The 27,953-nt window shown below is 43.2% G+C and overlaps 1 protein-coding gene across 1 annotated transcript; it reads left to right on the plus strand.

Moving 5' to 3' along the window:
* On the plus strand, positions 1-27,919 carry LOC310924625 (rho guanine nucleotide exchange factor TIAM1-like; the record flags this gene model as incomplete). The annotated part of the gene is made up of 25 exons (XM_083886413.1): positions 1-912; positions 2,388-2,844; positions 3,081-3,253; positions 3,373-3,597; positions 4,964-5,149; positions 7,712-7,858; positions 8,196-8,270; positions 8,524-8,694; positions 9,896-10,000; positions 10,372-10,453; positions 10,698-10,784; positions 12,018-12,230; positions 13,198-13,295; positions 19,657-19,845; positions 21,768-21,836; positions 22,095-22,220; positions 22,313-22,421; positions 23,770-23,949; positions 24,060-24,178; positions 24,907-25,015; positions 25,121-25,179; positions 25,292-25,397; positions 25,485-25,572; positions 25,709-25,881; positions 27,339-27,919. 25 exons carry the CDS (start codon positions 1-3, stop codon positions 27,917-27,919), a joined length of 4,839 nt encoding a protein of 1,612 aa, XP_083742539.1.
* Between the last annotated feature and the right edge of the window lie 34 nt (positions 27,920-27,953).

Raw genomic sequence — 27,953 nt, forward strand, 5'->3', positions numbered from 1 at the left:
ATGGGAAATGTCGAGAGTCAGAATGGGGACCACGGCCTCTACGGTAACGAGCGTGGCTATCTGTCACGTAAGCACATGTCCCGGTCTCTTCGCATCTCCAACAAGCAGCCGAGACGCTCCCGGCACGCTTCGTCTGGCAAAATAGAGCACAGGAACTCTGAGACGAGCACGCGCTCCAGTAGCACCCCCAGCATCCCGCAATCCCTTGCAGACCATGGCCTGGAACCCTTCAACGAGACGAACATCCTCCCAGACTTCGGAAGCCCCATTTGGGTGGACCGCGTGGCCATGAACCTGCGACCCGTGTCCTTCCACCACGACGTGGCCAATCCCTCCGTGCACGTGAATGCGATGCACGTAACTCTGCCAGGCCCCACCGCGGAGGAGGCGCAGGAGGATGTTTACACGGGCGAGGTCACCTACCTGCAGGAAACCCGCGAGGGCACCAAAGAGGCGATGGTCTTCAAAAAGAAGCGGTCCAAGTCTGCGGACATGTGGCGGGACGACAGCCTGGAGTTCTCCCTGTCGGACCTGAGCCAGGAGCAGCTGACGAGCACGGAAGAAATCATAGATGCGGCCAACGAGAGAGACTTTGCCGACCGCGAAGGCAACTTGCAGCGCAGCCCCAATGACTCCGCGGACAGGGCGAACTCCCTGGAAGAGCTGTACAGGCAGAAGAGCCCGGCCCGCAGGCAGCCCCACGGCCGCTATGCCAAGTGGCGCGACGCCAACAGGGCTGTCAGGGAGGGAGAGGACGATAAGATGCTTTCCCCGTCGGAGGAGGACGGCAACAGTTACAGCGCGTTCACTCTCCCCTGCAGGCGTTCCCACTGCCTGTCTGAAGGCCTGAACACCAGCCACCAGGCCGCCATGTGTGCCAGTATGCAGGGCAAGAGGGCGCAGACCATACAGGTAAGATGCAGAGCAGCTTTTCATTTCAAATGTGCATGTAAACTGCATGCATTCAACGCTCGTTTAATGCTGTTAGAGCTGTGTCATGGTGCTTTTTAGAACTGCAACTTACGGTTATTTTCCTAATCGATTAGTCGTTTGGTCCATAAAATATCCGAAAATGTTGTCCGCAAACCAAAATGATTCAGTTTCATTGATTTCTTTGTCACGTGGAGCAAAGAAACAAAGAAAATATTGACGTTTAAGAAGCTAAAACGATCATAAATCGTCTTTTAATGATGAAAAAAGGTTTCAAACCGATTAAAGGCGCCATATGTAAGAATGTGGCCAAAAACGGTTACTACATTCAAATTCAAAATACCGAGGTCTTTTAGGTTGCGTTTTCTGATGTAACTGGCAACCCGTGGTTTGCTCGGCAGCTGAGACTCTACTGACTGCAATGATTGGTAGACGGCGGTAGGTGGCGCCACATGCCAAAACATGATTTCAAAATGATTTGCAGTCTGCAAAAGATTTTTTTTTTATGCGCACATTTGTCTGCACTGTTGTTGTTGGTGAGTTCAGTTTGTTATATGAACATTATTCCAGAGTCTCTGTGACATATCGGGAGGATTTTATGGCCAGTTGCTTTAGATTTATTACATAATGCACCTTTAATCGATTATCAAAATAGTTGACAATTCATTGTTTCAGCTCTAGTGCTTTTGTGCTTCTAGGATAGAGAATTAAAAGCTGTGCAGAATTTTAATGCGGCCTGGTGGCATCGCCGATAAGACAGCGACCCCATCCCCGTTTACCCACAATCCCCCGTTGCTTCTGAGCACTTCCTGTGCTGCTTTCACTTCACAGAAGCTGCTGAAATGGATTAAAGTGTAAAAAAAAGAAAGAAAGTGTTTTTGTTTTTCGGATAGAAGACTGCAATGATGGGATGGAGGAGGGAGGAGGGTGGTGTTTCAGAGCAGAGCTTAAAGTCACTCCCCGTTTGAAATGCCTCGCTCTTTTGTTATGATAACGAGGAGGAGGCCCGGGCGAGAGTGTAACAGTAAAAAAAAACGTGGATGGTGGCCCTGTCACTGCGGGGGCACCGTCAGCCTCTGCCCCTGAATGGGGCTCTGGAGCGAATGATTGGGTCATGTGACCACAACGGAGATACCAAGTTCAGTGTTGCCCGCCTCCTTCATCTCCCAGGAGCATTTGGCCATGTGGGCAGGAGAGGGCAGACCCTCTGGTGCCACAGGGAGGGCAGGCTGTACTCACACAGTGCTAAGCACTTTTTTTTTGCTGTGAGTAATTAAGTTTGAGGAGACTCTCAGGAGTGAGCAACCCACGGAGACCTGTTAGGCCTCTGAGTGCAGCTTTTTGCAACGTATAATGGCTCCATCGTGGATCTATAGACGCAGCTTAGTTGTTGGTCAAATGTAGGAGTTGTTGCTGCCATGCCGTCTTACCCGTCTTGTGCTTCTGACGCGACGCAGGATGTCACGGCCGGCGAGGGCAGCGAGTACGAGGACAGCGGCATCGACGGCGTGACGGCGGAACCGCAGCACCAGTCCAGGCGCTACAAGACCATGTCGGCGTCCTTCTCCGTGAGCTCGGCGCACGGCCGGGGCATGTTCGCCGGCAGCGACAGCGGCAGCAGCAGCGGCGGAGGCCCCAGCGAGTGCGTGCAGGGCGTCTACGAGAACTTCCGCCAGGAGCTGGAGATGAGCTCCTGCCAGACGGAGAGCGTGGAAGAGGCGGGGTCGGCGTTGAGCGACGAGCAGAGCACCATGAGCTCCGCCTACCAGTCCGACCCGCTGCTCAGCGTCGCTCAGGGGATGGTGCGGAAAGCCGGCAGGCTCGCCGTCAAGAACTTCCTCGTACACAAAAAGAACAAGAAAGTGGAGTCGGCCACACGGCGCAAGTGGAAGAGTTACTGGGTTTCCCTCAAAGGTTCTTTTCTCACTGTGTCCAAACTTTTCTTTTTCCATACTCAAAACAAGCTTTAATTCATGCATTGATACAAACCTTATCATCATTTACCACTGAGTTCTAAATCGAGCCATGCTGCACTTCTTAATGTTGGCCACTGGAGAGCAGAATTAAATTGCTTAAGTAAATCTGGCATTTAGGGAATTTAAAAACTAGGCCCAGGAAGTAACTGTTGTGTGTTGTGTTTGGTTTCCCAGGTTGCACTCTGTTCTTTTATGAGACCGATGGCGGTTTAGGTATCGACAACAACAGCATTCCCAAACACGCCATCTGGGTGGAGAACAGTATTGTCCAGGCGGTACCGGAACATCCCAAAAAGGACTTTGTGTTCTGTCTCAGCAACTCCCTGGGAGATGCTTTTCTGTTCCAGGTGAGAAAATGTTTTTGGAGTAACAGAAGTTGATCAAAACCGCTAAGAACTAACAGACTGTGACGGAGTTGTCGTGCCGTTTAACCTCTGACTTTTCCCGCCCCGTCCCCCCCACGCAGACCTGCAGCCAGACGGAGCTGGAGAACTGGATCACAGCCATCCACTCGGCGTGTGCCACTGCCGTCGCCCGCCAGCACCACAGAGAGGACACGGTCCGGCTGCTGCGCGCCGAGATGAAGAAGCTCGAGCAGAAGATCGACATGGACGAGAAGATGAAGAAGATGGGAGACATGCAGCTGTCTGCCGTCACTGACACCAAGAAGAGAAAGACCATCCTGGATCAAGTAGGTTTTTTATTCTCGTTTCTCTTGCCTATTGTCTGGAGATTTGTGTTTGAGAAAGTTTAAAGCTCACATAGAGTGGTCCTGTTGCACATATATGTTAGTTATGGAGGTCTACTTACATATATTAAATTGTTTTTATGGTCAAAAACCTCCTAGTTGCTGTAAACGAGCCGATAGAAATCCTCTTTTCTATCACCGCGGTGTTTCCCAGCCGTGGTGTTTCAGAGTGAACTTTTACCCCCAGAAGACAGAGTCTTGTGATTGGCCAGTACTATCCAGCACACCAGCTCTCAGAAGCACAGCTCCCCCCTCTGGAACGGCAGATGCACTGCTCCTCATTATCAAAACATTGTCTAACAGTGTTTAAAAATAGCTTCTTCACGACTCCCCGCCGCAGTCCCTTTTATGACTTTGACCCAGAGTCAGACCCAGAGTCAGAAGACACTGTCGCTCGTGAAACACCTCCAAAACGGACGTTATTCTTCTTCTACGTACGCAACCGGATGTGCCCGGACTAGTGCCCGGAGCAGCATGATCTGCTGTTCAGGAGAACCGGTGTTTACGTAACTATTACGGGATTTTCAGTGATCTCGTTGTGCCCCGAGATTACAATAAAACACAGCGTTCTCAGCAGTGGCTGAACTGTTTGTTTCGAACCTTCAGGGCTTCTTAAACAAGGTTATGACGCAGATACACACCAAAAAACAGCATTAATAGGAACTTCCGGTCTAGGTCCGCTTTAAGTTTGTTTATAGACACACAAAGAATCAACATAAGGGAATTAACAGTGGCTCTCAGGGGGATCATCCACTAGAGGTTGCTGATGCCACACACCAAACAAACCTGGTATTCGCTTGGCACCACTCGACCAGCTTCCATTTTCTCAATTGGCTGTGAAGCTTTGCATTGTTGCGTTTAATGGGTTTGTTTAAGAAGCGGGGATCGAATGCCTTTGTTTGGTCGGTTAGGTAGCGCCTGGTTCTGTGTTGGGCAGCGTTGTGTTTTCACATTCACATGCAGAGTGGAATGGATGTAGTTCCTGCTCCTCAGAAAGCTGCAGCACTCCCAGCCCCTCTCTCTCTCTGCCAGAGGAATGCGCAGTATTGTCTCTCTCTCTCATCTCTGGGCTACTTGGCAGTGACACAGAGCCGTGATGCTGGCCGGGCCGGCCGGTGGGCCGCCTCTTCAAAAACACCACCGCAGGAAACGTGACTGGACCGGGAGGAGACGGCCCAGTGAAAGATCATAAATGTCCTGCTCTATTGCCCCCCCAACAAACATCAAACCATTAGGCACAGATCGACTCCGATGCACAACTAATTGGATGAACTCTTGTGTGTGTGTGTGTGTCTCTCCACGATTACAGATCTTCCTTTGGGAGCAGAACCTGGAACAGTTTCACATGGATCTGTTCCGCTTCAGGTGTTACCTGGCCAGCCTGCAGGGAGGAGAGCTGCCCAACCCAAAACGCCTCCTGGCCTTTGCCTCGCGGCCCACCAAGCTGGCAATGGGCCGACTGGGTATTTTCTCAGTCTCTTCCTTCCACGCATTGGTAAATATCCTCCACCTTTTGTTCTTGTGATTTACTATATTTATTTTTTTAGTTTTAGGCTTTTTTTTATGGTGTGTGTGTGGGACCAATGATAGATGAGGAATCAGGTAGGATCAGAAAATACTACTCAAAAGAAAGATATAATCATGAATGATACTGATGATTAGGTCAAATCTTAATCTTTTAATTGAGATTTAGTTCACAGCTGATTATGATGTCATTATGTATTGCGGTGTTTTAAAAGCAGAGTGTATCTGAAGCAGAGTTTATGCATTTTTAAATGAAAACCAAGTAGCGTGGATGAAGCCTGACACTTATATATTATATGTCGAGATAGACCATTTAATTAGTTTGGGGGTGGTTAATCTGGCCAATATTTAATTTTTTTTTTAATAATCTGCATTTATTAATCGTCCAGTAATATAACAGATAGCACATTTGTGTTCTCTCCGAAACTTGATAAATGTCAATAAGTCACTAGAACACCAAAGTGCAGACACAAAATTGTTGATTGGAGAGACCATTGGTGGTGTTCAATAACTAGTAACTGAATTTAAAGGTGCATTATGTAATAAATCTTAAGCAACTGGCCTCCAAAATCCTCCTAATATGTCACAGAGACTCAGGAATAATGTTCATATAACAAACTGAACTGACCAACAACAACAGTACAGACAAAATATTTGCATTAAAAAAAAATATTTTGCAGACTGCAAATCATCTTTATGTTTTGAAATCATGTTTTGGCATGTGGCGCCACCTACCGCCGTCTACCAATCATTGCAGTCAGTAGAGTCTCAGCTGCCGAGCAACCACGGGTTGCCAGTTATGTCAAAAAAAGGAACCTAAAAGACCTCTGTATTTTGAATTTGAATATAGTAACCGTTTTTGGCCACATGCTTACATATGGCACCTTTAAGCAATTTTTTTTGTATTACTTGTACTTTTTACTTTTTTTTCCCAAAAAAACTGTTGGTCAATGGCTGCCCAGATTTCTGAAAAGCATTAGTTCACCTGAAGGTTTCTTTGAATTTAAGCAAAGCAAAATGCTAAAAAAAAATCAACTCTCTATATGGAGGCGAGAAACGCTATAAACTCCTATAAACTCGTCACTTCTGCACTCTTTTTATGTCCTGTCCGTGTTTCCTCGGCCCTTTTCATAAATAGTGTGCGTGCAGTTATTCGGGGAAATGGAGACGAGTAAATAAACGAGGAATAAGCCGCCAAGGAAAGATAAAATAAGAGGAGGACAGAGGCGTTAAAGTGTCTCCTGTTTGACATGCTGCACTGCGTTGGCAGAGTGAGAGAGAGAATAGCATCTCATTGATTTCTCTTTAAAAAAAAAAAAAAATCAGAGGGATGTTTTCCTGCTGCACTACAAGTACTTTTAGCTATGGAGTGCACAAACCTGGTGCAGCAGTGTCGGAGCAGATGCCTCGATCCAGAGTCTAACGTAGCATATTTTCTCTCTCGCTTCTCTGCACACGACGAGTAGCTTAAAAATGCCAGGTTGTGTCATTTTGTCCACAGCTCAAAATCTGTATGTGAGCTATTTATTCATCACAGTAACGTCGACCACAGCGGGCAGTGAAGGACGAGTTCTCGTAGCATCAGTGCGGCGTCTTCTTCATAGTTTATTAGGCCTATGGATGTGGATGACTTAATATCACTTTAGCGTTTCGCACAGTACAGATAACACAAGCGAGGGGTTATTTATCTACTGATACCCGGTATCAGTCCAATACTGTTGTTTTTGCAACTTTTAAACTAAAGAACGCACACTGCTCTGATGCATCACTTTGCCATGAAATGCTAATTTTGTTAGCCTAATAGCATAGTTGCCCAAGTCATATTTTCGGAAAAAAAGAAAAAGCATTTTTTTTTAGCAAGCACATTGGTAAAGTGGGACCGTATCTATGTTCCCCGGGTCCTATGTTCCCCGGGTCCTATGTTCCCCGCTGTTCACCCAAAAGGACCGGGTTAGGGTTACCCTAACCCTCACCCTAACCCTTTACCCTGGAGCTCCACATCCAGGCTTCCACAAAGTGAGGAACATAGGACCCTTTTTTTAAAAAAAAGGTCCGATGCTCCCCGATCGGGGAACATAGGACCTGGGGAACATAGGTACGACCCCGGTAAAGTTAGGCAGATATCACAGTTACCAAAAAAATGACTTAGGCAATTATGCTATTAGGCTAACGATTTTAAATACAGTAATGCTGTTCTCATAAGGAAGACTGGGTTAAAATTCTTTTGCTGACTTTTTTTTTTTTTTTACTGTATTGAAGTAATTATGTGATGTTAACGGGTTTTTGGATTGAATCAGATTTCACATATTACCCCCCCGATATCTGATCCAGTGATTTTGCCTTGTACCAGATGAGTATAATATCGCCCCTTTCCCTACTTAGGTAAAAACATATTGCTCATAAAGAGTTTTTCCTCGTATTCCTGTCACTTCAAATTAGATATTTTTGTTCTTTTTATGACCCACATAAGGCTTTCATACAGCAAACATTTGATCTGACCGAGCTGATGTTTTTTTTTTTTTTTTTTTTGCAGGTGGCGGCACGCACGGAGACCGGAGTGCGGCGGCGAGCGCACGCCATGTCTCGCTCCTGCAGCAAGCGCAAGAGCAGGTTCTCCTCGCTCTGGGGTCTGGACACTACCTCAAAGAAAAAGACAAAAGCCCATCCCACGATCACACAGGTCTGTAAAGGTTTTTTTTTTCCGTTCTCATACTTCCTCTCCGTGTTCCAACAGGTCAAATACCCCCCATTTAATCCCTGGTGGTTTAACCAGGTTTTTACCACCTCAGGGAATGCGTTTGTTTGGCTTTTTAACAGCTTTGGCTCTGATCCCCGTCTGTTAGTTCTAGGAATTATGGAATAGCTGTTGGCATTAATCCTTACTTTTTTTTAAAAACTCGGGACAGTGCTAAATAGATGAATTATTATTTCATTAATCGGATCATGTAAACGATTCCTGCTAAAGTTGTGACTACATCTTTTTTTCTTTTTTTTCAATCGTCTGTTCAACCATGCAGGTCTTTGCAGATGGCAGTGATGCAGTGAACCAGCCTGCAGATGGCACACATTTTAATCCTGCCATGGAACACAGAGTAAGGAGGATTTGTTCATTCTGTTTTTTTCTGCACGTCTGTTTACTTGACACAGTAAAAATGCCATAGCATAGAATTCACAGAATTTTGCTACCCATATTTTATATCTGTATCATGTTTATATAAATCCATTGCAGCTGTAAGTGCATTTTCAACAGCCATTTAAATTTAAAGTACTCGGTTAATGGTGTAGGAGATTGAATAGTGGAATTATGTATAGTAAAAAAGGACCATAATTGTCTTTTGTTTACAGAAAAATGAGGAGGGAACTGTTAAAAGTCTTCCACGGCCCAGCACCGAGAGTGACATCTGGGTCCCCGACCACCTGACCCCCTCCTGGGTGTGTCTGCCAAATGACCAGCCGGTACTAGCCATCATCCAACCAGGGGAATCTGCACTGTGTGTTCTGGAAACCATCTGCAAGGTAAAAAAAACAAATGACTTCTCCTGATGTGTAGTTCAGGTTTCACTGCTGTGACTTCTTTAACCACTTCTTCCCTGACCCTCTTTTTGGAGTCCCTGCTCGAAAAATGACATGCCCAAACTAAATAGAGTAAACCTCTGCAGTTACAAGCTCTATGTTGATTATCTTGGTAGCAAAATGAAGATAACACTTGTGAGATTCCACCAGAGGTGTAAGTTTCACTGTAGATGCCACTGTGTCAGAGTTAATGCACATGGAACACAGCATAACTGTAGGATTAAAAAATAAAAAAAGCATTTTAAAGCAAATATCACCTTTAAAATATGCAGTAGGAGCTTAAAAACAACGTGGACATGAGCTGTGCAAAGTCTGATGCTGCTGAAATGAAGCAGAGTGAAATTACAGAGGTTTTATTAAAGAGATGTCTGGGCGGTCCTGCTTTTGGCACAGCTTGGCACCATCTGTGCCATTTGGGGCAACCCCGAAGAAGAGGTTAATGCGTGTCTGAAAGCAGTTATTGACATATAACTGTACCAGGAGAGACGGACAGAAATTCAGAAATGATTTGTCGAGGCTGTGTCGTGGCAATTTCAAGTTATTTTTAGTGAAACATATGCAAAGTAGGGTGAACATAGATGTATATCCAAGTGAAATAATAAGTGATAAGTAGAAACTGACTGAGCATTTGTTTAGATTTGGTTTACTATTTACGAGGCACGTTGAATGCAACACATATTATAACACAAAGCCATTCATTGTGGATGTTGTCCTTCACCTACACACTAACTCAAAATAAACCACAATGGTTGCATCAGCAGTTCCAGTTCAGCGAGAATTAATAAATTCATCAAGAAAGTGTGTTTATTTTGTTGTTTGCCACAAACACGAGTAAAGGCTAAACACCCACGAGTCACTAATGTGACAGTTGAAAATGTGTTGTTTATTTGTTGGGCTCAGAATATTGACCAAACCCGACACACACACATCCTGTTTTATTCTCTCGTACTCTGTTGGGTCTTGACAAACAAATGTGCATTCTAATGCAGAGAATGTAAAAAAAAAAGTGCCTGGCCTTTAAATATCTGTAGTCAGAAAGATGAGGAACAACGTTTTGACATTGTCATGGGAAAATAAACAATTCAGTGCTTTGATGCTGGATAAAAAAAACCTTCTTTTTGTCTCTCTACCCTTCATCTCGCAGGCTCACCAGCTCGACCCCATCAAGCACTACCTGCGACTCAAGTTCCTGATCGAAAACAAAGTGCAATTCTACATCCCTAAACCAGAGGAGGACATATGTGACTTGGTATGAAACAGCTGTTTCAGCAGTGTGTTGCCAAAATACTGCAGAGACATAAGACCGCGCTGCGTGGAGAATTAAATTTTTTTTGTTTTGTTTGCGCTTTCATCCTTGATCTGATCTCGGGATGTTATTTACACATAAATGTATTCATGATAATCCGCGCTATGAAAATATTTGTCGTGACTTTTTTTTTTAATGGAATCATGACTCGACACTTGCCGGAGCCGCTTTTGTCGAGAAATACAGAAAGTTAATGGTGTATTTCGGCGCTGTCAATAATAACCCGCCCACCAGAATATGAATAAGGCAGGCTATTATATATATATATATATATATATATTTATATAACTTCTTCTCTTTTTGTGTCTTTGCAGCTCTACAAGGAAATTGAGCTCTTCTCCAAGATAACAAAAGTCATCCAGTTTGACAGGGATGAATCCTGCATGATTGGCTACGGTAGGAACATCCATTTTCTTTTATAATTATTATAATTAATATGATTTTGATTCCTGTTGTGATGCAATAATGGAGTCCGCGTCAGATTCCGATGCGTGGTGCTATTGTTGTCAGTGGGAGAAATGGCTTTAATTATAGAACTACAGGACGAGCTCAAAATCTGAACATTCTTATTCGCTCTGCACAAATCCGTCCTTGTATTAACGTAAGAGTCCTCTTCTCACTCCTCTCTTTCCTCCTCCAGGTTTCTCCATTTCCGTGGTGGAGGAGGATGGAGTGCAGCAGCTCTACATCACTGACGTGAAGGCGGGTGGATTAGCCTTCGCCAAAGGTTCATTACCCCTCATTTCCATCAAATGAACTCCTCCCTCGCAAGACACGGTGTCACCGCACCGATGAGAATAAAGCGGCGTTAGCGTTAGCTGTGCCCCTCCGTATTATTATCTCATGTGTTTTGTGAAAACGCAGCAGTTTTCCCCCTCGAGGTTAGAGTGTATTTTTTTCACAGTTTCAATTCAGAGACGCTTTGGTGGATATTTATTAAAAAAGCGAGGGGAATGTTTCGTAGAAAACAGTTCTCAAGGACATTGGATGCTATAATCGTAACCTCTTTGGCTCTTAGTGGAGGATGATAGTGAATACAACCCACTGCAGCTTTTTTCATATTGGCCTTGGATAAAGGATGTTGCCATATGCTGGAGTTTATTAGAGAGGGGACAGCGCACATACCTACACCTATTTCCTCCAATAATCAGTTAAAGGTCACATAGAGTGGTCCTGTTGCACATATATGTTAGTTATGGAGGTCTACTTACATACATTAAGTTGTTTTTATGGTCAAAAACCTACTAGTTGCTGTAAACGAGCCGATAGAAATCCTCTTTTCTGACGCTGTTTCCCAGCTGCGAGATTTGAGACTCAAATCCCTCAACCCGGAAGTGACATATCAATTGGAACTTCCGGTCTAGTTCTGCTTTAAAGGTGCCATATGTAAGAATGTGGCCAAAAACCGTTACTACATTGAAAATTCAAAACAGCGAGGTCTTTTAGGTTTCGTTTTTCTGACGTAACTGGCAACCCGTGGTTGCTCGGCAGCTGAGACTCTGCTGACTGCAATGATTGGTAGACGGCGGTAGGTGGCGCCACATGCCAAAACATGATTTCAAAACATAAACATGGTTTGCAGTCTGAAAAATATATTTTTTTAATGCAAATATTTTGTCTGTACTGTTGTTGTTGGTGAGTTCAGTTTGTTATATGAACATTATTCCTGAGTCTCTGTGACATATTAGGAGGATTTTATGGCCAGTTGCTTTAGATTTATTACATAATGCACAAAAGCAAAATGTTTGGCTGTTTCCGTAAAGTCAGCTTCTTGTCAAATGGTGTCATGAGTGTATAACAATGACCTGTAAACAATGGTCCTTATAGTCATTATCTTAATTAAGATTTTAAGGGTCATTTAATGATCACTGAGATAAATTGTACATCATCTCAAATGCTCACCCCACCGGGTGCATTGAGTTCACTGAAACACAGCTGATCTGTCTTTCCTGCTCCACAGGTCTCAATGCAGGGGACGAAATCCTCGAGCTGAACGGGAAGCCGTCGCACAGTCTCGACTTCTCCGACATGAAGGCGGCGTTCTCGAAGGCGTCGCTGGCGTTGACCGTCAACACCCTGCCGTCTGTGGACCGCCGTCAGCTGTGCTACGTGCCGCCGCGCCGCTCCGACGAAGAGGACGACCTCTACACGGACATCTTCTCCCAGAGTCAAGGTGAGTCCGGTTCTTCATCTTCGTGTTTTTTTCGTTTTACCTTTTAAACGTCTAAAGCTTCAAACGCAGAGATCTGATTTAACGTCAAATCTCTTTCCCTACAAATCATGTAGTGAGTTTAAACTCTGCAGGTCTGCAATCACCTTATCTCAACTACTAAATAAACAAGAGATAAATTAGACAAAGCCCAAGGTCTTAATGTTTCCTTTCACAATTAAAGAAAAACAAGTGTTTCTGGCTGAATGTTAAGTATGTTGCATCACCAGCTGCCAAAGGACTGTACCAATGTGAAGGATCCTTCAAACTGTACAAAGGACTGAAGTCCTTCGAACAGAGAATTTACATAGATGCTTGCTGTTAATCCTCAGTGCAGCAGACATACCCACAATCCTTTGCACGTTTACTGGGCTTTCTAAAATGGCGAGAGGCCGCGAAGCTAATGGACCATTAGCCTAATATGCTATTAAATACCAACTTGTCTGATAAATGTGAATAAATGCTATCAAAATTAAGAAAAAAACATGTACATGTAAAGCATCAGTCGACATTAATACTCGGCTAGAAACGGCTAACTTTAGCAGTAATGGCTACGTTTGATAGCGGACATTGCTGGTTAGCACGACAAACGACGGCTAATAGAAAACAGTTTGCACACATTATGGTGTCAGTGTCTGTTAACAAATTTCTTTCAAGTTATTTCAAGAACAGCTGGTCATTAATTAGTCAGTGTCGCAGGTACGCACACTTGCTAGCTTGTTCAAATCATTAAATCCCATAATGCTAGAAAGGAGACTTGTTTCTGTAGACACACACACACACAATTGTTGAATTTGAGGAAGTACTTTTGGTCTTGCAAGAGTCCTGAGAGACTCCAGCTTCAGTTGTATAAATACAGTAAACAGACATAGTTTTAATTATGGATACCATGTTAAATCAAGCTCATACATGTGTATATTTGCGTTTGCAGAGGAGATCCTGGACGACGGCGTGGGTCTGTTGTTGGAGAGCTCAGGAGACAGCCTGGACGACGACTCGGAGACGTTCAGCGAGTTTGGGTGCAGCAAAGTAAGAGCGCCGTCTATTTCCAGAGTCTGTTTAAATTTAATATCACTACTACAACAGACCATTTTTCATCCAACGCGTGGTTGGCTCCTCTTGCTTGTTTGCCTGTCCTTGTCCTTCACGCATCCTCCACAATTCACTGCATTTATAATGGAGCATTGGCTGCTTCACAACATCAGCAGCTTAACCCCCTCACTTTTTTTCGAGTCGTGCTCACATTAACCCTTGTTAATTAACACTCTGCTTTAGGTTTTCCCTTTTCTTGACAAATGCCTGTTTTTAGAATAATTTAAACGCAGTGATTATTCAAATATAACCAAATACAGCCTGTGTACTGATTCATGATTACAATGTTATGGATAGGAGCAAAAATCGGCTAAGTGACTGCAACGAAAGTCGACGTAGCAGGTGTCTGTGTGGGTGGTGCCTGGTCTTGTGAAGTTCCTGTTTGTATTTTTCTTCCTCAGAAGAAGTCTTTAAGGTTTTTTTTATTTTTTTTTCTTCCCTTCCCCTTGATTTAGTTGTGGATGGCTGATTATTTGCTGTAAGAGTAAAGCACTGTGAGACATTCTTCAAAGCAAAGACGCCATCACTCACTAACTGACAAACGTAGTGATGCAAGTGTCTGTAAAAGTGAACTTTTCACCAGAGAGTTCTTACTGTCAGCAGGTAGTAGAAGAAAAGTTTGATTTCGTTTTTGTGAGAAGTGAGATAGACTTCTCTGTCGCGGCACTAAAGAGCAAAAGAAACATTTCTCTCTCTCTCTCGAAACAGAACTATGTTGTTTGTCAGAGCCCAAAACACGATCAATCTCCATTTCTCACATTTTTTTTGGGGGGGGGGGGGCTCCAGGTACTTGTTGTGGAAAGTGTTTGTCTTCAGTGCAAGTGCTTCTTCTTCATCCAGACTCACCACTTCAACTTTCATCAGTCGCAGTGAGAACCAGTTCCTCTTCTCTTCTACTTCTTCTTCTTGCAGTGGCCTCACAAGACTTTTTTGCGATCACATCCACCCTGACTGATCCAACCATATGTTGACAGACAAGTGATTGGATATCTGTAGTAGACTTCTGTTTTACTCCCATGATATTTCCCCGCTACTATGTTTTTCACCCCTCATATCTGAAAGGGGCCCCTCAGCCAAATACCCCTGGTTATTACATGTATGTGATGTCTTTATAGGGCCCCTTAGGGGCTATATTATCCCCCTCCGATGTCTCGATGGTGCCCTCGGTCAAATAACGAAGGTTAAAGGTGCCATATGTAAGAATGTGGCCAAAAACGGTCACTACGTTCAAATTCAAAATACCGAGGTCTTTTAGGTTTCTTTTTTTGACATAACTGGCAACCAGTGTGCGAAATACCCATTAATAATCAGGGGGGGGGGGGTCCCATCTATCTTCCCTGTCAGATGTGGGCTTGTGTGGGCCTTTTCCACAGCGCCATTTGGAAAGCAATTCGTTAAAACATTAAAAATGCACAATTAGAAATAAAATAATTGACATTTTGTCTGGTTAAAAAGGATAAGAAAGAATGCAAAGTGTATTATGTATGTAGATCATATATGTAAAACTGAAATTACAAAAGTCTTTAGTCAAAAAACATGCTTTCCAATTACACTGTAACATGTTTTGACCCCCCTCAAATTTTGCATTTGAGGCTTTCGGGGGGTCTTGAGTGTTAATCAGGGGGGTCTAAGCCCCCCAGATCCCCCTGTATTTCGCACAGTGCTGGCAACCCATGGTTGCTCGGCAACTGAGACTCTACTGACTTCAATGATTGGTAGACAGCGGTAGGTGGCGCCACATGACGCCAAAACATGATTTCAAAACAATAAACATGATTTGCAGTCTGCAAAATATTTTTTTTAATGCAAATATTTTGGCTGCACTGTTGTTGTTGGTGAGTTCAGTTTGTTATATGAACATTATTCCTGAGTCTCTGTGACATATTAGGAGGATTTTATGGCCAGTTGCTTTAGATTTATGATTTAATGCACCTTTAAGTAATGTGATATGTCTAATCGGGCCCCTGAATCATAGTATTGTTATCGCTATTATTATTAGACCGGTGTTGCTTGACAAAAAGCATGTGGGAGGATCTGTGAGATTCCTTTGCAGGACAACCTTTTGTGCAGCCCTTTTTCATGCGGTCTATTTTTGCACGAGTGTGGAGACTCGGTGTGTGTGTGGGCCCTGTTCCTGTCTTGTGTTCCCACTGGCTCCAAAAGTTTGTGTGGGATGTATGCGATTATTTTAGCCGCGTGGATGCGAGTACAGCCAAGACGAAATGAGTTGGTGACATACAGCGATTAGATTGTGCAAAAGAACGAGAGTGAACTTCCCATACAAGGAAGGACCTCACTCTGCTTGATTTGCATTGTAATCTTGTCTTTCAAATCATGAAATTGTCTGTCAGAGACAAGTTTGTGGCCTCGGTAAAGTGAGTTCCTTGTTCAATTCAATTCGATTGTTGTTTGCATAGCGCCGAATCACAACATACATTATCTCAAGGCACTGTACATGGACAAACAGAGCTGAGAAACCCAACATTTCACACAATGCGCAAGCACTCGACATCAGTGGCGAGAAAAAGACTCAAAGATGTGCAGCCATCTGCCTAGACAGGTTGGGGTGGAAAGGAAAAAACAGGGGAGAGAAAGGACACGAGGGAGTTGAGGTAGATTATACGGCTCATTCTAAGGCTACGGAAACCCAAGTGAATTTTATTTTAACGTGATTATACACTTCTATAAACATGCTAATGCCAGTGTATTCAATTTATGCCAATAAACCCTCCTAAGTGTTACATATTGGACCATTAGACTGTGAACGTCTTGGAGCTGTCCCTCCCCCCTTTTCCCCCTCGGGGCCTAAATTACAGTCACAACTTTACCAAATCGCTGTCAGTAATGGAATTTATTTAGCCTTTTTGTCATGGTGTCTGTAGTTAATGGAAAAGAAGGAAATTATTAACTGTGGGAAGAGGACGCACATCGGGAATAGTAAAATCACGACTCTGTTTTTGCTGGTGCTGGAATCTACTCGGAGGTCAGGAACATCTGAACGTGTGCGGATTCTTTTCGTGGACTCGTGGGTTTTCTGACCAAGCGTCATTTTGCCATACTTGCACACACGTCCCATTCTCTTCTCGGAAAAAAAGCCTCACTTGCAGCTCCCCTTTCCCCACCCCGCTCATCATTCTCCCACTGTTCCTGAAATTCTACATTTATATTCTGCTGCGGTCTGGTTCATGCAGCCAATCCTGCTCCACTGCATTCTTGAGGAGGAGACTCCCCCTGCCTTCTCCTCCTGCTGCTCCCTCTCTCTCCCTGGTCTGGAGGATTATCAAGCCTGATTAACAATGCTGCCGGAGTTGGCCAGATCTTCGCACTCACACTGTGTGCCCGAGTTGACACAGCCTGTGGAGCAGAAAGGGGAGAGAACAGACAGACAGAACTACAGCAGACTCAGGAAAGGGGAGTTGGAAAAGGCTGCAAGTGCATCGTGGGCGGAGAAGGAGGAGGCAGAGCGGCTTCGCTCATCCTTCATCACATAGCACCACAGCACCCAAAGGGATGAGAAATGAGCTGGAGAGGCACAGTGTAGAGCTGACCCTTTTCCAAGCTTGGAGTCTCTTCCTTTCTGGTACATTATCTACCATCTGTCCAACCTACAGGACTATGTCCATGCTGAAGTGGAGCAAGCATACCAAACGCTCCTCCGACTCCATCTATGATGTGCTTCATCTGGTGAGATTCCGCTCTCTTTATCACTTTTCTTTTAACCTGCTTTCTTTCTGCAGCCATGAGAGTGTTGATTCGCTGCTGCTGCTGCTGTTTTCATTTTTTTTTTTAAACCACAGTGTTTGTTTCACACCTGCTCTGGCTGCTACAGACCGACAACAGGAAGCAGTGACTCACCGCTGTGATGCAGACTTTGCCCCCCTCACCAGAATCACTGTAGTACTTTTTACAGGATGCCAAAATAAAGACTGCACGTGTGAGCGATCGCAGGCTTGACCCCACATGACCGTAAAAACAACCTCCACACAAGAGTTTTCTCTCTTGGCACCGCGAGCTGTGATCTGAGTTGTATCGCACATTCAGATCAGGTCTTTGCTCCATCATCTGTGCTTTGTTTTTTGGGGGGTTGGTTGGTTGTTTGGGGAAATGTCTCATCTGAGTGTTGCAATATTGTTCTTTTCATGTGATGTTGAGGAATCGTTCCCCGTCTGTTCTTTCTTTCTTTCTTTCTTTCTCCTCCCCGGCCATGTCATGACTTTCCATGCAACAGTGCTGTTAATTAGCTGAGTGAGGATCATGACTCTACTGTCTTACTGATGTCTGTAAATATGGATGAACTCAGTTGGTAAAGCAGCTATGTATATATATGTGTATATATATGTATGTATGTATATATATATATATATATATATATATGTATATATGTGTGTAACATATAATGTGTGTGTATATATATGTATATGTATGTATATATATATATGTATGTGTATATATGTATATGTATGTATATATACATATATATATATGTATATGCATGTGTATATATATATATATATGTATATGCATGTATATATATATACACAGTGTATATATACAGTATTTATGTATATATTTGTATGTATATATGTATATTTATATATGTATATGTATGTATGTATATATGTGTATATATATATATATGTACGTTTATATATATGTATGTATATGTTTATATATGTATGTATACATATATATGTATATGTATGTATATATATATGTATATATACATACAAACATACATATATGTGCATATATATGTATATGTAAGTATATATATATGTATATATACATATATACATACATATATGTGCATATGTATGTATATATATATATTTGTATATATATGTATATATACATATACATGCATATTTTAAAGTCTGGTAGCACATACATATTTATATATATATATATATATATATATACGCTGTAACATTAACCTATAACGTTTTAGTTATAGATAATGAAAAATCTACTATCTCACTTACAATTTAAAAAATTCATCAAGGGCCTGAAGCTAAATCCCGTGAAAATGTCACGAAATATCCATCCTTTCATTTTTTAAACTAAAAAAAACACATCGACTAAATCATTGACGTGGTCAGCACTGACCTTTGCCGAGCATTTTTGACTCTACGTTCAGTTGGTTTTTGGAAATTTGGAAATACTGAATGATGCTTAACTGAGACGTGTGAATGCGTCCCGTCTGTCTGTCCGGTTTTATAACAATTGACACTGGCAAAGCTGCGTGAGAAAATGTGACTGTGACAGTCGGGTAGCACAGTGTCCTTTCCCTCATTCTGCCTGTATTTTGCCGCCTTTACTCCTTTGTAATCGATGAAAAGGGGGAAATGCACCCCGACTATGGCTGCTTTCTGTGTTTGTGAATCTGTCTCAGATGTGGAAATGTGTGATGGAGCAGTTGGCCTCAGACTTTAATTATTGAGATTATTTAAAATCGGGAAACTGATAACATTCCATCTTCGGCGGCCGTGTGAAAGCTATATCATTACTCTTTTCCCGAGAGGAGCCTGTAGGTGTGACGGGATAAATTGCGTCAGTCTGGAGAATAAGAAATTGTTATGTGACCAACTGCAGAGACCTCGGCTCTCTCCTCAGCAGTGCAAGTGCTTATATGGCCGTAACAGTTTGTTCTCAGTGACTTTCTCCATTAAGTTTTATGTATCATCCACAGACAAATGAAAACATAAAATCAAAATAAGCATGGTGTAAAATGAGTTTTCTCTCCGCGCCGGGGGCTCGAGGCATGCAACATTTCTCTTTTGTTTGTGGTACAAGCAAACTATGCATTTTATTGTTATTTATTATTGTTATGGCTGCAGCTGCAGGACCGCTGCACACACCAAAGTATTAGTTTGTCTATGTTCGCTGTTTTCGGAGGGGGATCTATATTTGTCCTAAATGATAGTCCAGTGCACATCAGGCCTTGGTCTCCACAGCAACCCGTCATGTGTGTGTGTGTGGATGCATGGACTCAGTTTGTGAGTGTGTGTGTTTTGATTCTTTGAAAGAGATTAATCATTACACAGAGGAAAATACCAGAAAAAAGGCATGTGGGTGAGAGCGAGAGAGAGAGGTGGGTAGTCATTGTTATGACAGACTGAAAATAGACCAAACTGCCTCTTTCCAGGCTCACTCTGTGCACAGTCATGAGACTATGCACATCAGCTGGTAGAAAGTAAACATTTGAGGTGCTGATTGCTCTGGATTATTTAGGTAAAATGGAGTAACATATTTAAATCTGACCCCCCTGATCTTCCCTATTTATATCTTTTTTTTGCAGAGCACGGAGCAGGTCGCCGCTTTCTGCCGCAGTCTCCATGACATGAATCCCTCCTCGGAGTGCGTGTCCTCGTCGCCGAGCCCGGACTCACCCTTCCCACCTCCCGCGACTCTCCGGCAGCTCTCTGACGCCGACAAGCTCCGCAAAGTCATCTGTGAGCTCGTGGAGACCGAGCGGACCTACGTTAAGGTCAGTACCAGATAGTTTTTATGCGTGTGTGTTCCCTCTGTCCATCGATCTGCCTCTGCTGTTCTGCCATGGGTTGTATTAGCCCTTTACACATTACCTAGTCCACATACCCAATCCATATTTGTCTGTGTCCCAGGAGGCAGGATGGGGACACAGCTGTGCCCTTGCCTGGATATTGCCTGCCTGTTATAATGTGGCTCAGTATAATAAGTGGGTTAGCGAAGGGATATAAAGGGATGATGTCAAGGCCATCTAAAATACTATACCTCATAACCCCGGTGGGCGACACACGTGTATTTATTATGGAAATCCTATTGTGCGTGATTGATGGTTGGATTGCGTAGTACTTAGATTTCTGGTGGAGTTGGGTTTGTTCCAATTAGCATGATGCTAACATGTGGCGCAGGTTATAAACGACTCGCAGTTTGACAGCTAAAGAGCATATATAGATTAAATAAACAATTTAAGCCCCCAATAATTACTTTAACTCTGAATTATCATCAGTAAAATAATGTAACAACGGTTGCTCATTTTAAGTTTTATGCTAGTAACCAAATTTTCTAATGCTAATGGTCTAATGTTTGTTTTAAGATACATTTATAGTAACTGTCTTCAAGTGAAGTTCTCCTTTATGATCAAAACATATTGAGTACTGCTGTGCTATAACACATGCCACGTTTCCATTCCGACTGACCGGGAAAAGACGCGTATGACGTCATGTTTACGTGCCGCGACACCGTAGTCCGGGCACCGCTTACCAGTTAGCGCCGTTAGGTCCTTTTAGCGCTGTTTGCGCGCCTACAGTCAAACTGGAGCGGTCTGTGTTTTAAACGAAAAGAGCAGCGCTACAAATAACCAGCGTACCTGTGTACTGCATATGTGTGCCTCTGTTTTTAAAGTTACTTTAGAGCAGGGGTTCTCAAAGTTTTGATACCTGAGGGCCAATTTAGGAACCCAACTGAGGGCCGCCAAAGGACAAAAAAGAAACAGAAAGAAATCCCATTTGTAATAATTTTAATGACCAGTTTGCAGTTCTACAATTTAGCGTTAAGTAATATAAGCGTTAATATAATAACGCTTTATAATTTACTGGGTAATTACCCAGTATTTTGGCCATTGTTCTTACCTTCTAATTACAGGTTAATACCAAGTAACACATTTCTGTTACCATATATTTACTGGGTAAATAGCTAGTAATTGGGGGCTGTAGCTACCTGCTTATTACCAGCTTATAACCCAATAATACACTAAAATTCACCATATAGAAACCAGGTAAATACCCAGTATTTGTGTTTACACTTATTGGTCTGTATCCAGTAATGTCCAATAAACATTTAACAAGCTTAGTACCTCCTGGATTAAAACTATCAACTGTAATTCATTGCAGGCCGCCAGAAATGTTTCTGCGGGCCGCCATTGGCCCCCGGGCCGCACTTTGAGAACCAGTGCTTTAGAGACTCATTTTAACAAAGTCACGTAAACGTCACGAGCATCTTTTTCCGGTCAGTCGTCATGGAAACACGTTGTGCGATAGCGTGCGCCGTTGACGCCGTTAAACGCCGTTAACGTTTGACAGCACTAATATTAAGTTTTAAAATTGACAATATGAAATGAATGTAACTGCAGTGCATTGTTTCATTGGGCCAGCAGTCATCTGTCTCCAGAGAATGTCTGGGAAATTGTCTGATTTACTTTTTAAAGGGCCGCTAATTAATCTTATGGGCTTGAAGTCGACTGTTTTGCCATCGACATTTATTTAATTGGGTTTTCCATGTTGCTTTCCTTGCCTTTAAAGGCCAGCTCCTCCTGTTTGTGAATCGTGTGGGGACTCACTTGTTTTGTTTTGAAGTACTGCATGTTTTTTTTCCACGTCTGCGTCACAGAAACTATGAATCTAACAAAAAGCCACCTCTACCTTGCAGGATCTCAATTGCCTCATTGGAAGATATTTAACTCCACTGCAGAAGGAGACCTTTCTGACTCAGGATGAGGTATGTGAAATGTTGTGAGCCTTTGAGTGCTTGTTGGCTTTTAAATGCCAGAAATGTTATGTTTTAAGAGAAGTGGGTTACATAATTATGTAAATATTAGTCGATGGTGGTGAATTTTTGGTGAAACAAATACATGTTTTATTCATATTTAGAAATTGAGATTAATTAGTCTGTAATTATAATTAATTAGTATGCTCTTCTATCAAGGGACTACTGTTGAAATAATCCAGACTGACATGCTTTCTTCTTCTTCTCCAGCTGGACGTACTGTTTGGGAACTTGCCCGAAATGGTGGAATTCCAAGTGGAGTTTCTCAAGACCCTGGAAGACGGAACTCGACTGGTTCCAGATCTGGAGAAGCTGGAGCGAGTGGACCAGTTTAAGGTATGCTGTGTCAAAAAATAGATGACCCGTTAACACCCATGACCTCTTCAGCTACAAGCTGGGTAACCTAACTCTAACCCCCTTTTCCACAGAAAATCCTCTTCTCCCTCGGCGGTTCCTTCCTGTATTATGCAGACCGCTTTAAAATCTACAGTGCTTTCTGCGCCAGCCACACCAAAGTCCCCAAGGTCCTCGTAAAGGGTGAGTCCATGTGCTTTTGGGTCAACATTCCTTCTTGGGCTCAAAGGAGAGGATGCATTTATCCATCAACTATCTGCCATATCCTGCAAGGCTCCATAAATTTTACTGTGCAGCGCTGTCAGCGAGAGCGTTGTCCGTTTGACCCCGCATACTTTCAAGCTGAAGGCTCCTCGGGCTAAAAAGCCACATGTGACATATAATTAGCAGCGCTGAACACTTTGTTCTCTTGCACGTACATCCTCTCTACCTTTAACAGTAAAGTGGATGGCTCCTTATTTCCAAGTACAATGATAGACTTAGTTAATGTGGCCAGTTGTTGTTGTAGATATGCTCAAGGAAAGAAGAAATCAAGTGCATTTTAGTTACTATTTCAGTGTTTATGGCAGGATGACCACCAAAATAACACATAATAACACAAAAACTGTTGGATAACAACCAAACCGAAGCCAGTTTTGAATTGGCATCCATTGTGAATTCCAGATTATAAACAAAACCACCTGAGGGACTTACCTTCATACACTACTGATCAAAAGTTTGGGGTCACTTATAAATGTCCTTATTTTTGAAGGGAAAGTACTTTTTTTTTTTTTTTCAATGAATAGAACATTAAATGAATCAGATTGCAATCACAGACAATGCATTTCAATGCCAGGTGTAAAGGGAGCCATAATGGCTCTAAAAGACTGCTGTAGAAACATGGTGGCCTCTATAAAGCAAGGCCCTTGCCTAAAGTATGTAAAAAGCGCATTCTAAAACCACAAAATGTCAATCAACAAAATGTATACATACACTACCGTTCAAAAGTTTGGGGTCACTTAAAAATGTAGTTATTTTTTAAGGAAAAGCTCTTTTTTTTAAATTAATATAACATTACATTAATCAGAAATACACTCTATACATTGTTAATGTGGTAAACGACTATTCTAGCTGCAAACGTTTGGTTTTTAATGGAATATGTACATAGGTGTATAGAGGCCCATTTCCAGTGTTCTAATGGTACATTGTGTTTGCTAATGGCGTTAGACGGCTATTGGATGATTAGAAAACCCTTGAAAACCCTTGTGCAATGATGTTAGCACAGCTGAAAACAGTTTTGCTGGTTCTTTGGCGAAAGGGCAACATTATTATTTTGAATAAAAATCATTATTTCTAATCTTGTCAATGTCTTGACTATATGTTCTATTCATTTTTCCAACTCTTTTGATGGAAAAAAGTGGGACTTTTAATGGAAAACACAAAAAAAATTATATAGGTGACCCCAAACTTTTGAAAGGTACAGCATCAACTATGTTTAGTAGAAAGACTTGTCGATGCCTTGCGTTAAGTCGGTCTTTATCAATCGTTTCAGCCAAAACGGACCCTGATTTCAAGGCCTTCCTGGACGAGCGCAACCCAAAGCAGCAGCACTCGTCCACCCTGGAGTCGTACCTCATCAAACCCATCCAGAGGGTGCTGAAGTATCCCCTTCTGCTGAAGGAGCTCTACTCGCTCACAGACCCAGACAGCGAGGAACACTACCACCTGGACGGTAATAAGACATAACCAGTCATAACGTCAGGCTGAGGAGATCGAATTAAATGAATTTGATGGAAGAAAAAAACCACACCGCTTTAACGCGTCGTTTCGTGTCGTTCGCAGTTGCCATGAAAGCCATGAACAAAGTCGCCAGCCACATCAACGAGATGCAGAAGATCCACGAGGAGTTTGGGGCCGTTTTTGATCAGCTCATCACTGAGCAAAGCGGCGAAAAGAAAGAGGTACGTTTGACGAGCTAAAGTAGAGATTCCCAAACGCATTTTGGGCATTACACAGCTCATTGAAATCCATAAAGCACAATTTATAAAATAAAGCACAATCCCACCTTCACGACTGAACAAAATCCCCCAAAAAGTCAATATGTAAATCACAATCAATTTGAGCTCTGACCCCGTTTCCTGGAGACAAATGTGGTCATAAAATGATTGCGTACACTCTTAGAAATAAAAGTGCCAAGTAGGACCATATAAGGTTCTCCGGCGTTTCCTCATAGGAGAACCCTTTTTGGCTCCAGGTAGAACCTTTTTTATAAAGGTTCCACCTGGAACCCTTTTGGAGGGTTCCACCAAGAACCCTTTTAAAGCCCTTTATACAGGAAAGGGGTTTTTAAGGGTTCTCTGGACCAAAATGGTTCTTACTGGAACCATAAGTGTTACCAAGAATCCTTGAAAAAGCAAATGGTTCCAGGTAGAACCTCAACCCTTGTAGAAGGACCCTTTTGGAACCCTTATTTCTAAGAGTGTAGGAGTTATGGGCACAGCTAATAACGGTTATAAACATCCTGTCTTCTGCGGAGCTTTGTTTTGATTTGACACTGGAATATAAAGCCCTTTGTGATATGTAATTTAAGTTTGACATTTCAAACTAAATCTTGCTTTCTACAGGTTTTCATGACCCTGTTCAGCCCCACCTAATGTATACATGTCGAACATCATGCTGCTCTTTCCAGGTTGCTGATTTGTCCATGGGTGACCTGTTACTCCACACCAGCGTGACCTGGATCAATCCTCCTGCCTCCCTGGGAAAATGGAAGAAAGAGCCTCAAATGGCGACGTTCGGTACGTATATGTCACAGACGAGCACTCTGTAAACCGCACATTTAACAATTCTCCTCTGAGATAACTGACGTTTCCCCCCCCCCCAAACTCCCTTTTGCCTTCTAGTGTTTAAAACTGCAGTTGTCTTTGTGTGCAAGGATGGGTCCAAACATAAGAAGAAAATGGTAGGTTTTCACACACAAAAAAACACCCCATTCCATTTAAGATATGACCGATTTTTATGGATCTTAAGCACAGTTTCATAAGGTGAAATAAATGTGATTTATTTGATTGCAGGTCAGCTCCCATCGAGTCTCCGTATCGGCAGATGAGAAAGACCCTTTCCGATTCCGTCACATGATCCCGACTGATGCCCTTCAAGTCAGATCCTTATCGAACACAGGTAAGGTTATGACTCAAAGTAACCTTATACGCACCCAAATCCGAGAATAAGCTTCCTCAAACATGAACGTGTTGACGTCTTCCTCAGATGGCGAGAGCTCTGCCGTGTGTGAGATCGTCCACATCAGGTCAGAGTCAGAGGGACGGCCAGAGAGAGCTTTTCAGCTGTGCTGCAGGTGAGGGATCTCTCCGCTAATGGAGGCTGCAGAGCAAAGCTTCCGTGTCACTGATAAAGGTCTCCCGCGGGGGGGTTTTGTCGGTATCTACAGCGTGACAGGCTGATAACGGTCCCTTTCTCTTTGTCTCCCGCAGCTCTCCGGAGAGTCGAAAAGACTTTCTGAAAACGGTCCATTCGGTCTTGAGGGAAAAGCACCGACGGCAGCTCCTGAAAACCGAGAGTTTACCCCTCAACCAGCAGTACGTGCCCTTTGGAGGGAAGCGTCTCTGTGCCCTGAAGGGAGCTCGTCCCACCATAAATAGAGCAGGTAAATGCCGGCCGTCAGCTTCATTCACCCTATAGCAGCCGCACACAGATAAGATTCTTTGGTGTATTGTGAAGAAAGACGGCCATTATTGGGTTTTGACCTCCCTCCCTTTACACCTGGTATTAGAATGTGTTTTCTGTGATCAGATAGTGATCCAGGTCATCAGCCGTTTACATCACCTCCCCCTCTGCGTGCTGCCATAACAACAGCAATGCTATTGTAAAAGCCCGTAAAAGGCAGAAAAATGACCGAAGTGTGGGACCTTTTCACGCTTAAACAAGAAGCCAACAAATTTCCACTGCAAACAACAACAACTGGCGTAACCACAAAAGCACGTCCTCAATGATTCAGCATCTGAGCCGATAGCATCCAGTTGCTAGCGCTTTTGGCACACGCTAACGTAAACATTGAGGTTAGCTGATTTAATATTAGCTTACTAGGGCTGCAGCTATCAAATCTTTTTTGTAATCGAGTATTCTACCGATTATTCCTGGATTCATCGAGTATTCGGATTTAAATAAATATTATTATAAATAAATAATAATAACTGTGCGTTTTGCGTCTGAATCTGAAAATAATTGGTCAAATACTCGCTGCAGCCCTCGTCTAGTCTTCGACCAACTCTCGAAGTAGTTTCGCAAGATCGTATAACAATCCGTCCTCGGGTGTATTTACACATGTACTTACAAGTGGTCAGGGCGCGATCCGATTGCAATCAGATTGCAATCAGATCACAGAAAATGCATTTCACTGCCAGGTGTAAAGGGAGCCATAGTGACTCTAAAAGGTTGCTGTAGAAACATGGTGATAAGGCACGTAAGTAAGTATGTAAAACTACCGTTTAAAAGTTTGTGGTCACTTAGAAATGTCCTTATTTTTGAAGGAAAAACTCTTTTTTTTCCAATGAATATAACATTAAATGAATCAGAAATACACTCTATACATTGTTAATGTGGTAAACGACTATTCTAGCTGCAAACGTCTGGTTTTTAGTGGAATATGTACATAGGTGTATAGAGGCCCATTTCCAGTGTTCTAATGGTACATTGTGTTTGCTAATCGCATTATAAGGCTATTGGATGATTAGAAAACCCTTGTGCAATGATGTTAGCACAGCTGAAAACAGTTTTGCTGGTTCTTTGACGAAAGGGCAAAACTATTATTTTGAATAAAAATCATTATTTCTAATCTTGTCAATGTCTTGACTATATTTTCTATTGACGTTGCAACTCTTTTGATGAATAAAAGTGTGACTTTTAATGGAAAACACAACAAAGTTGTATAGGTGAGCCAAAACTTTTGAACGGTAATGTACTTGGTCAATGGCCAAAACCCTCTTCAGTGTTACAAACCTGTTTTTTTTAAAAAGGGTACAAACGAATACAAATTTAGACAACTTCACAAATACTCGTTTGATTCTATTATTAATCGATGACTTTAATTTCTACTCTTCGCAGCATCTGCTCCGACCAGGACTCTGGGCAGACGGAAGCTCGTTCGCAACCGCTTCACCATCGACACGGATATCGTTTTTGATGGCGAACCTGAACAAGATTCCCCAAAGGAATTTGACTCGGATCCTTTGCAGCAGGAGGGAAAACAGGATCATCATCATCAGCAGCAGCAGCAGCAGCAGCAGCAGCAGCAGGAGCCCGAGTTGGCCGGCGACACCGATCGCTGGGTGGAGGAACAATTCGACCTCGAGGATTACGAGGAGCGCGAGGAGGTGAAGGAGACGGACATCCTGAGCGACGACGATGACGACGACGGCGACGGAGGCGACTTCTGTCAGACGCCCGGAGCGTCGTCCGCCGAGGCCGACCTGGAGGCCCCCGTCACGGCTCTGTCCTTGGAAAGCGAGGACACGGAAGAGAGCGAGAGCCTCAAGTCGCCGACGGACGACCCCACGACTCCCGACGCGAAGCAGAGCGGCGACAACGCGGACGTTAAAAAGCGACCGGACGACGACGACGACGACGAGGTTTGGGTACGGAGGGATCGATCCACTTCGTCCCCAGACTCTGAGGTAAACGCTTGAAGCTCCGACGAAAAGAAAACAACACGTTTTATCA

This window comes from Microchirus variegatus (assembly GCF_963457635.1).
Source record: "Microchirus variegatus genome assembly, chromosome: 3".
Lineage (NCBI taxonomy): Eukaryota > Metazoa > Chordata > Actinopteri > Pleuronectiformes > Soleidae > Microchirus > Microchirus variegatus.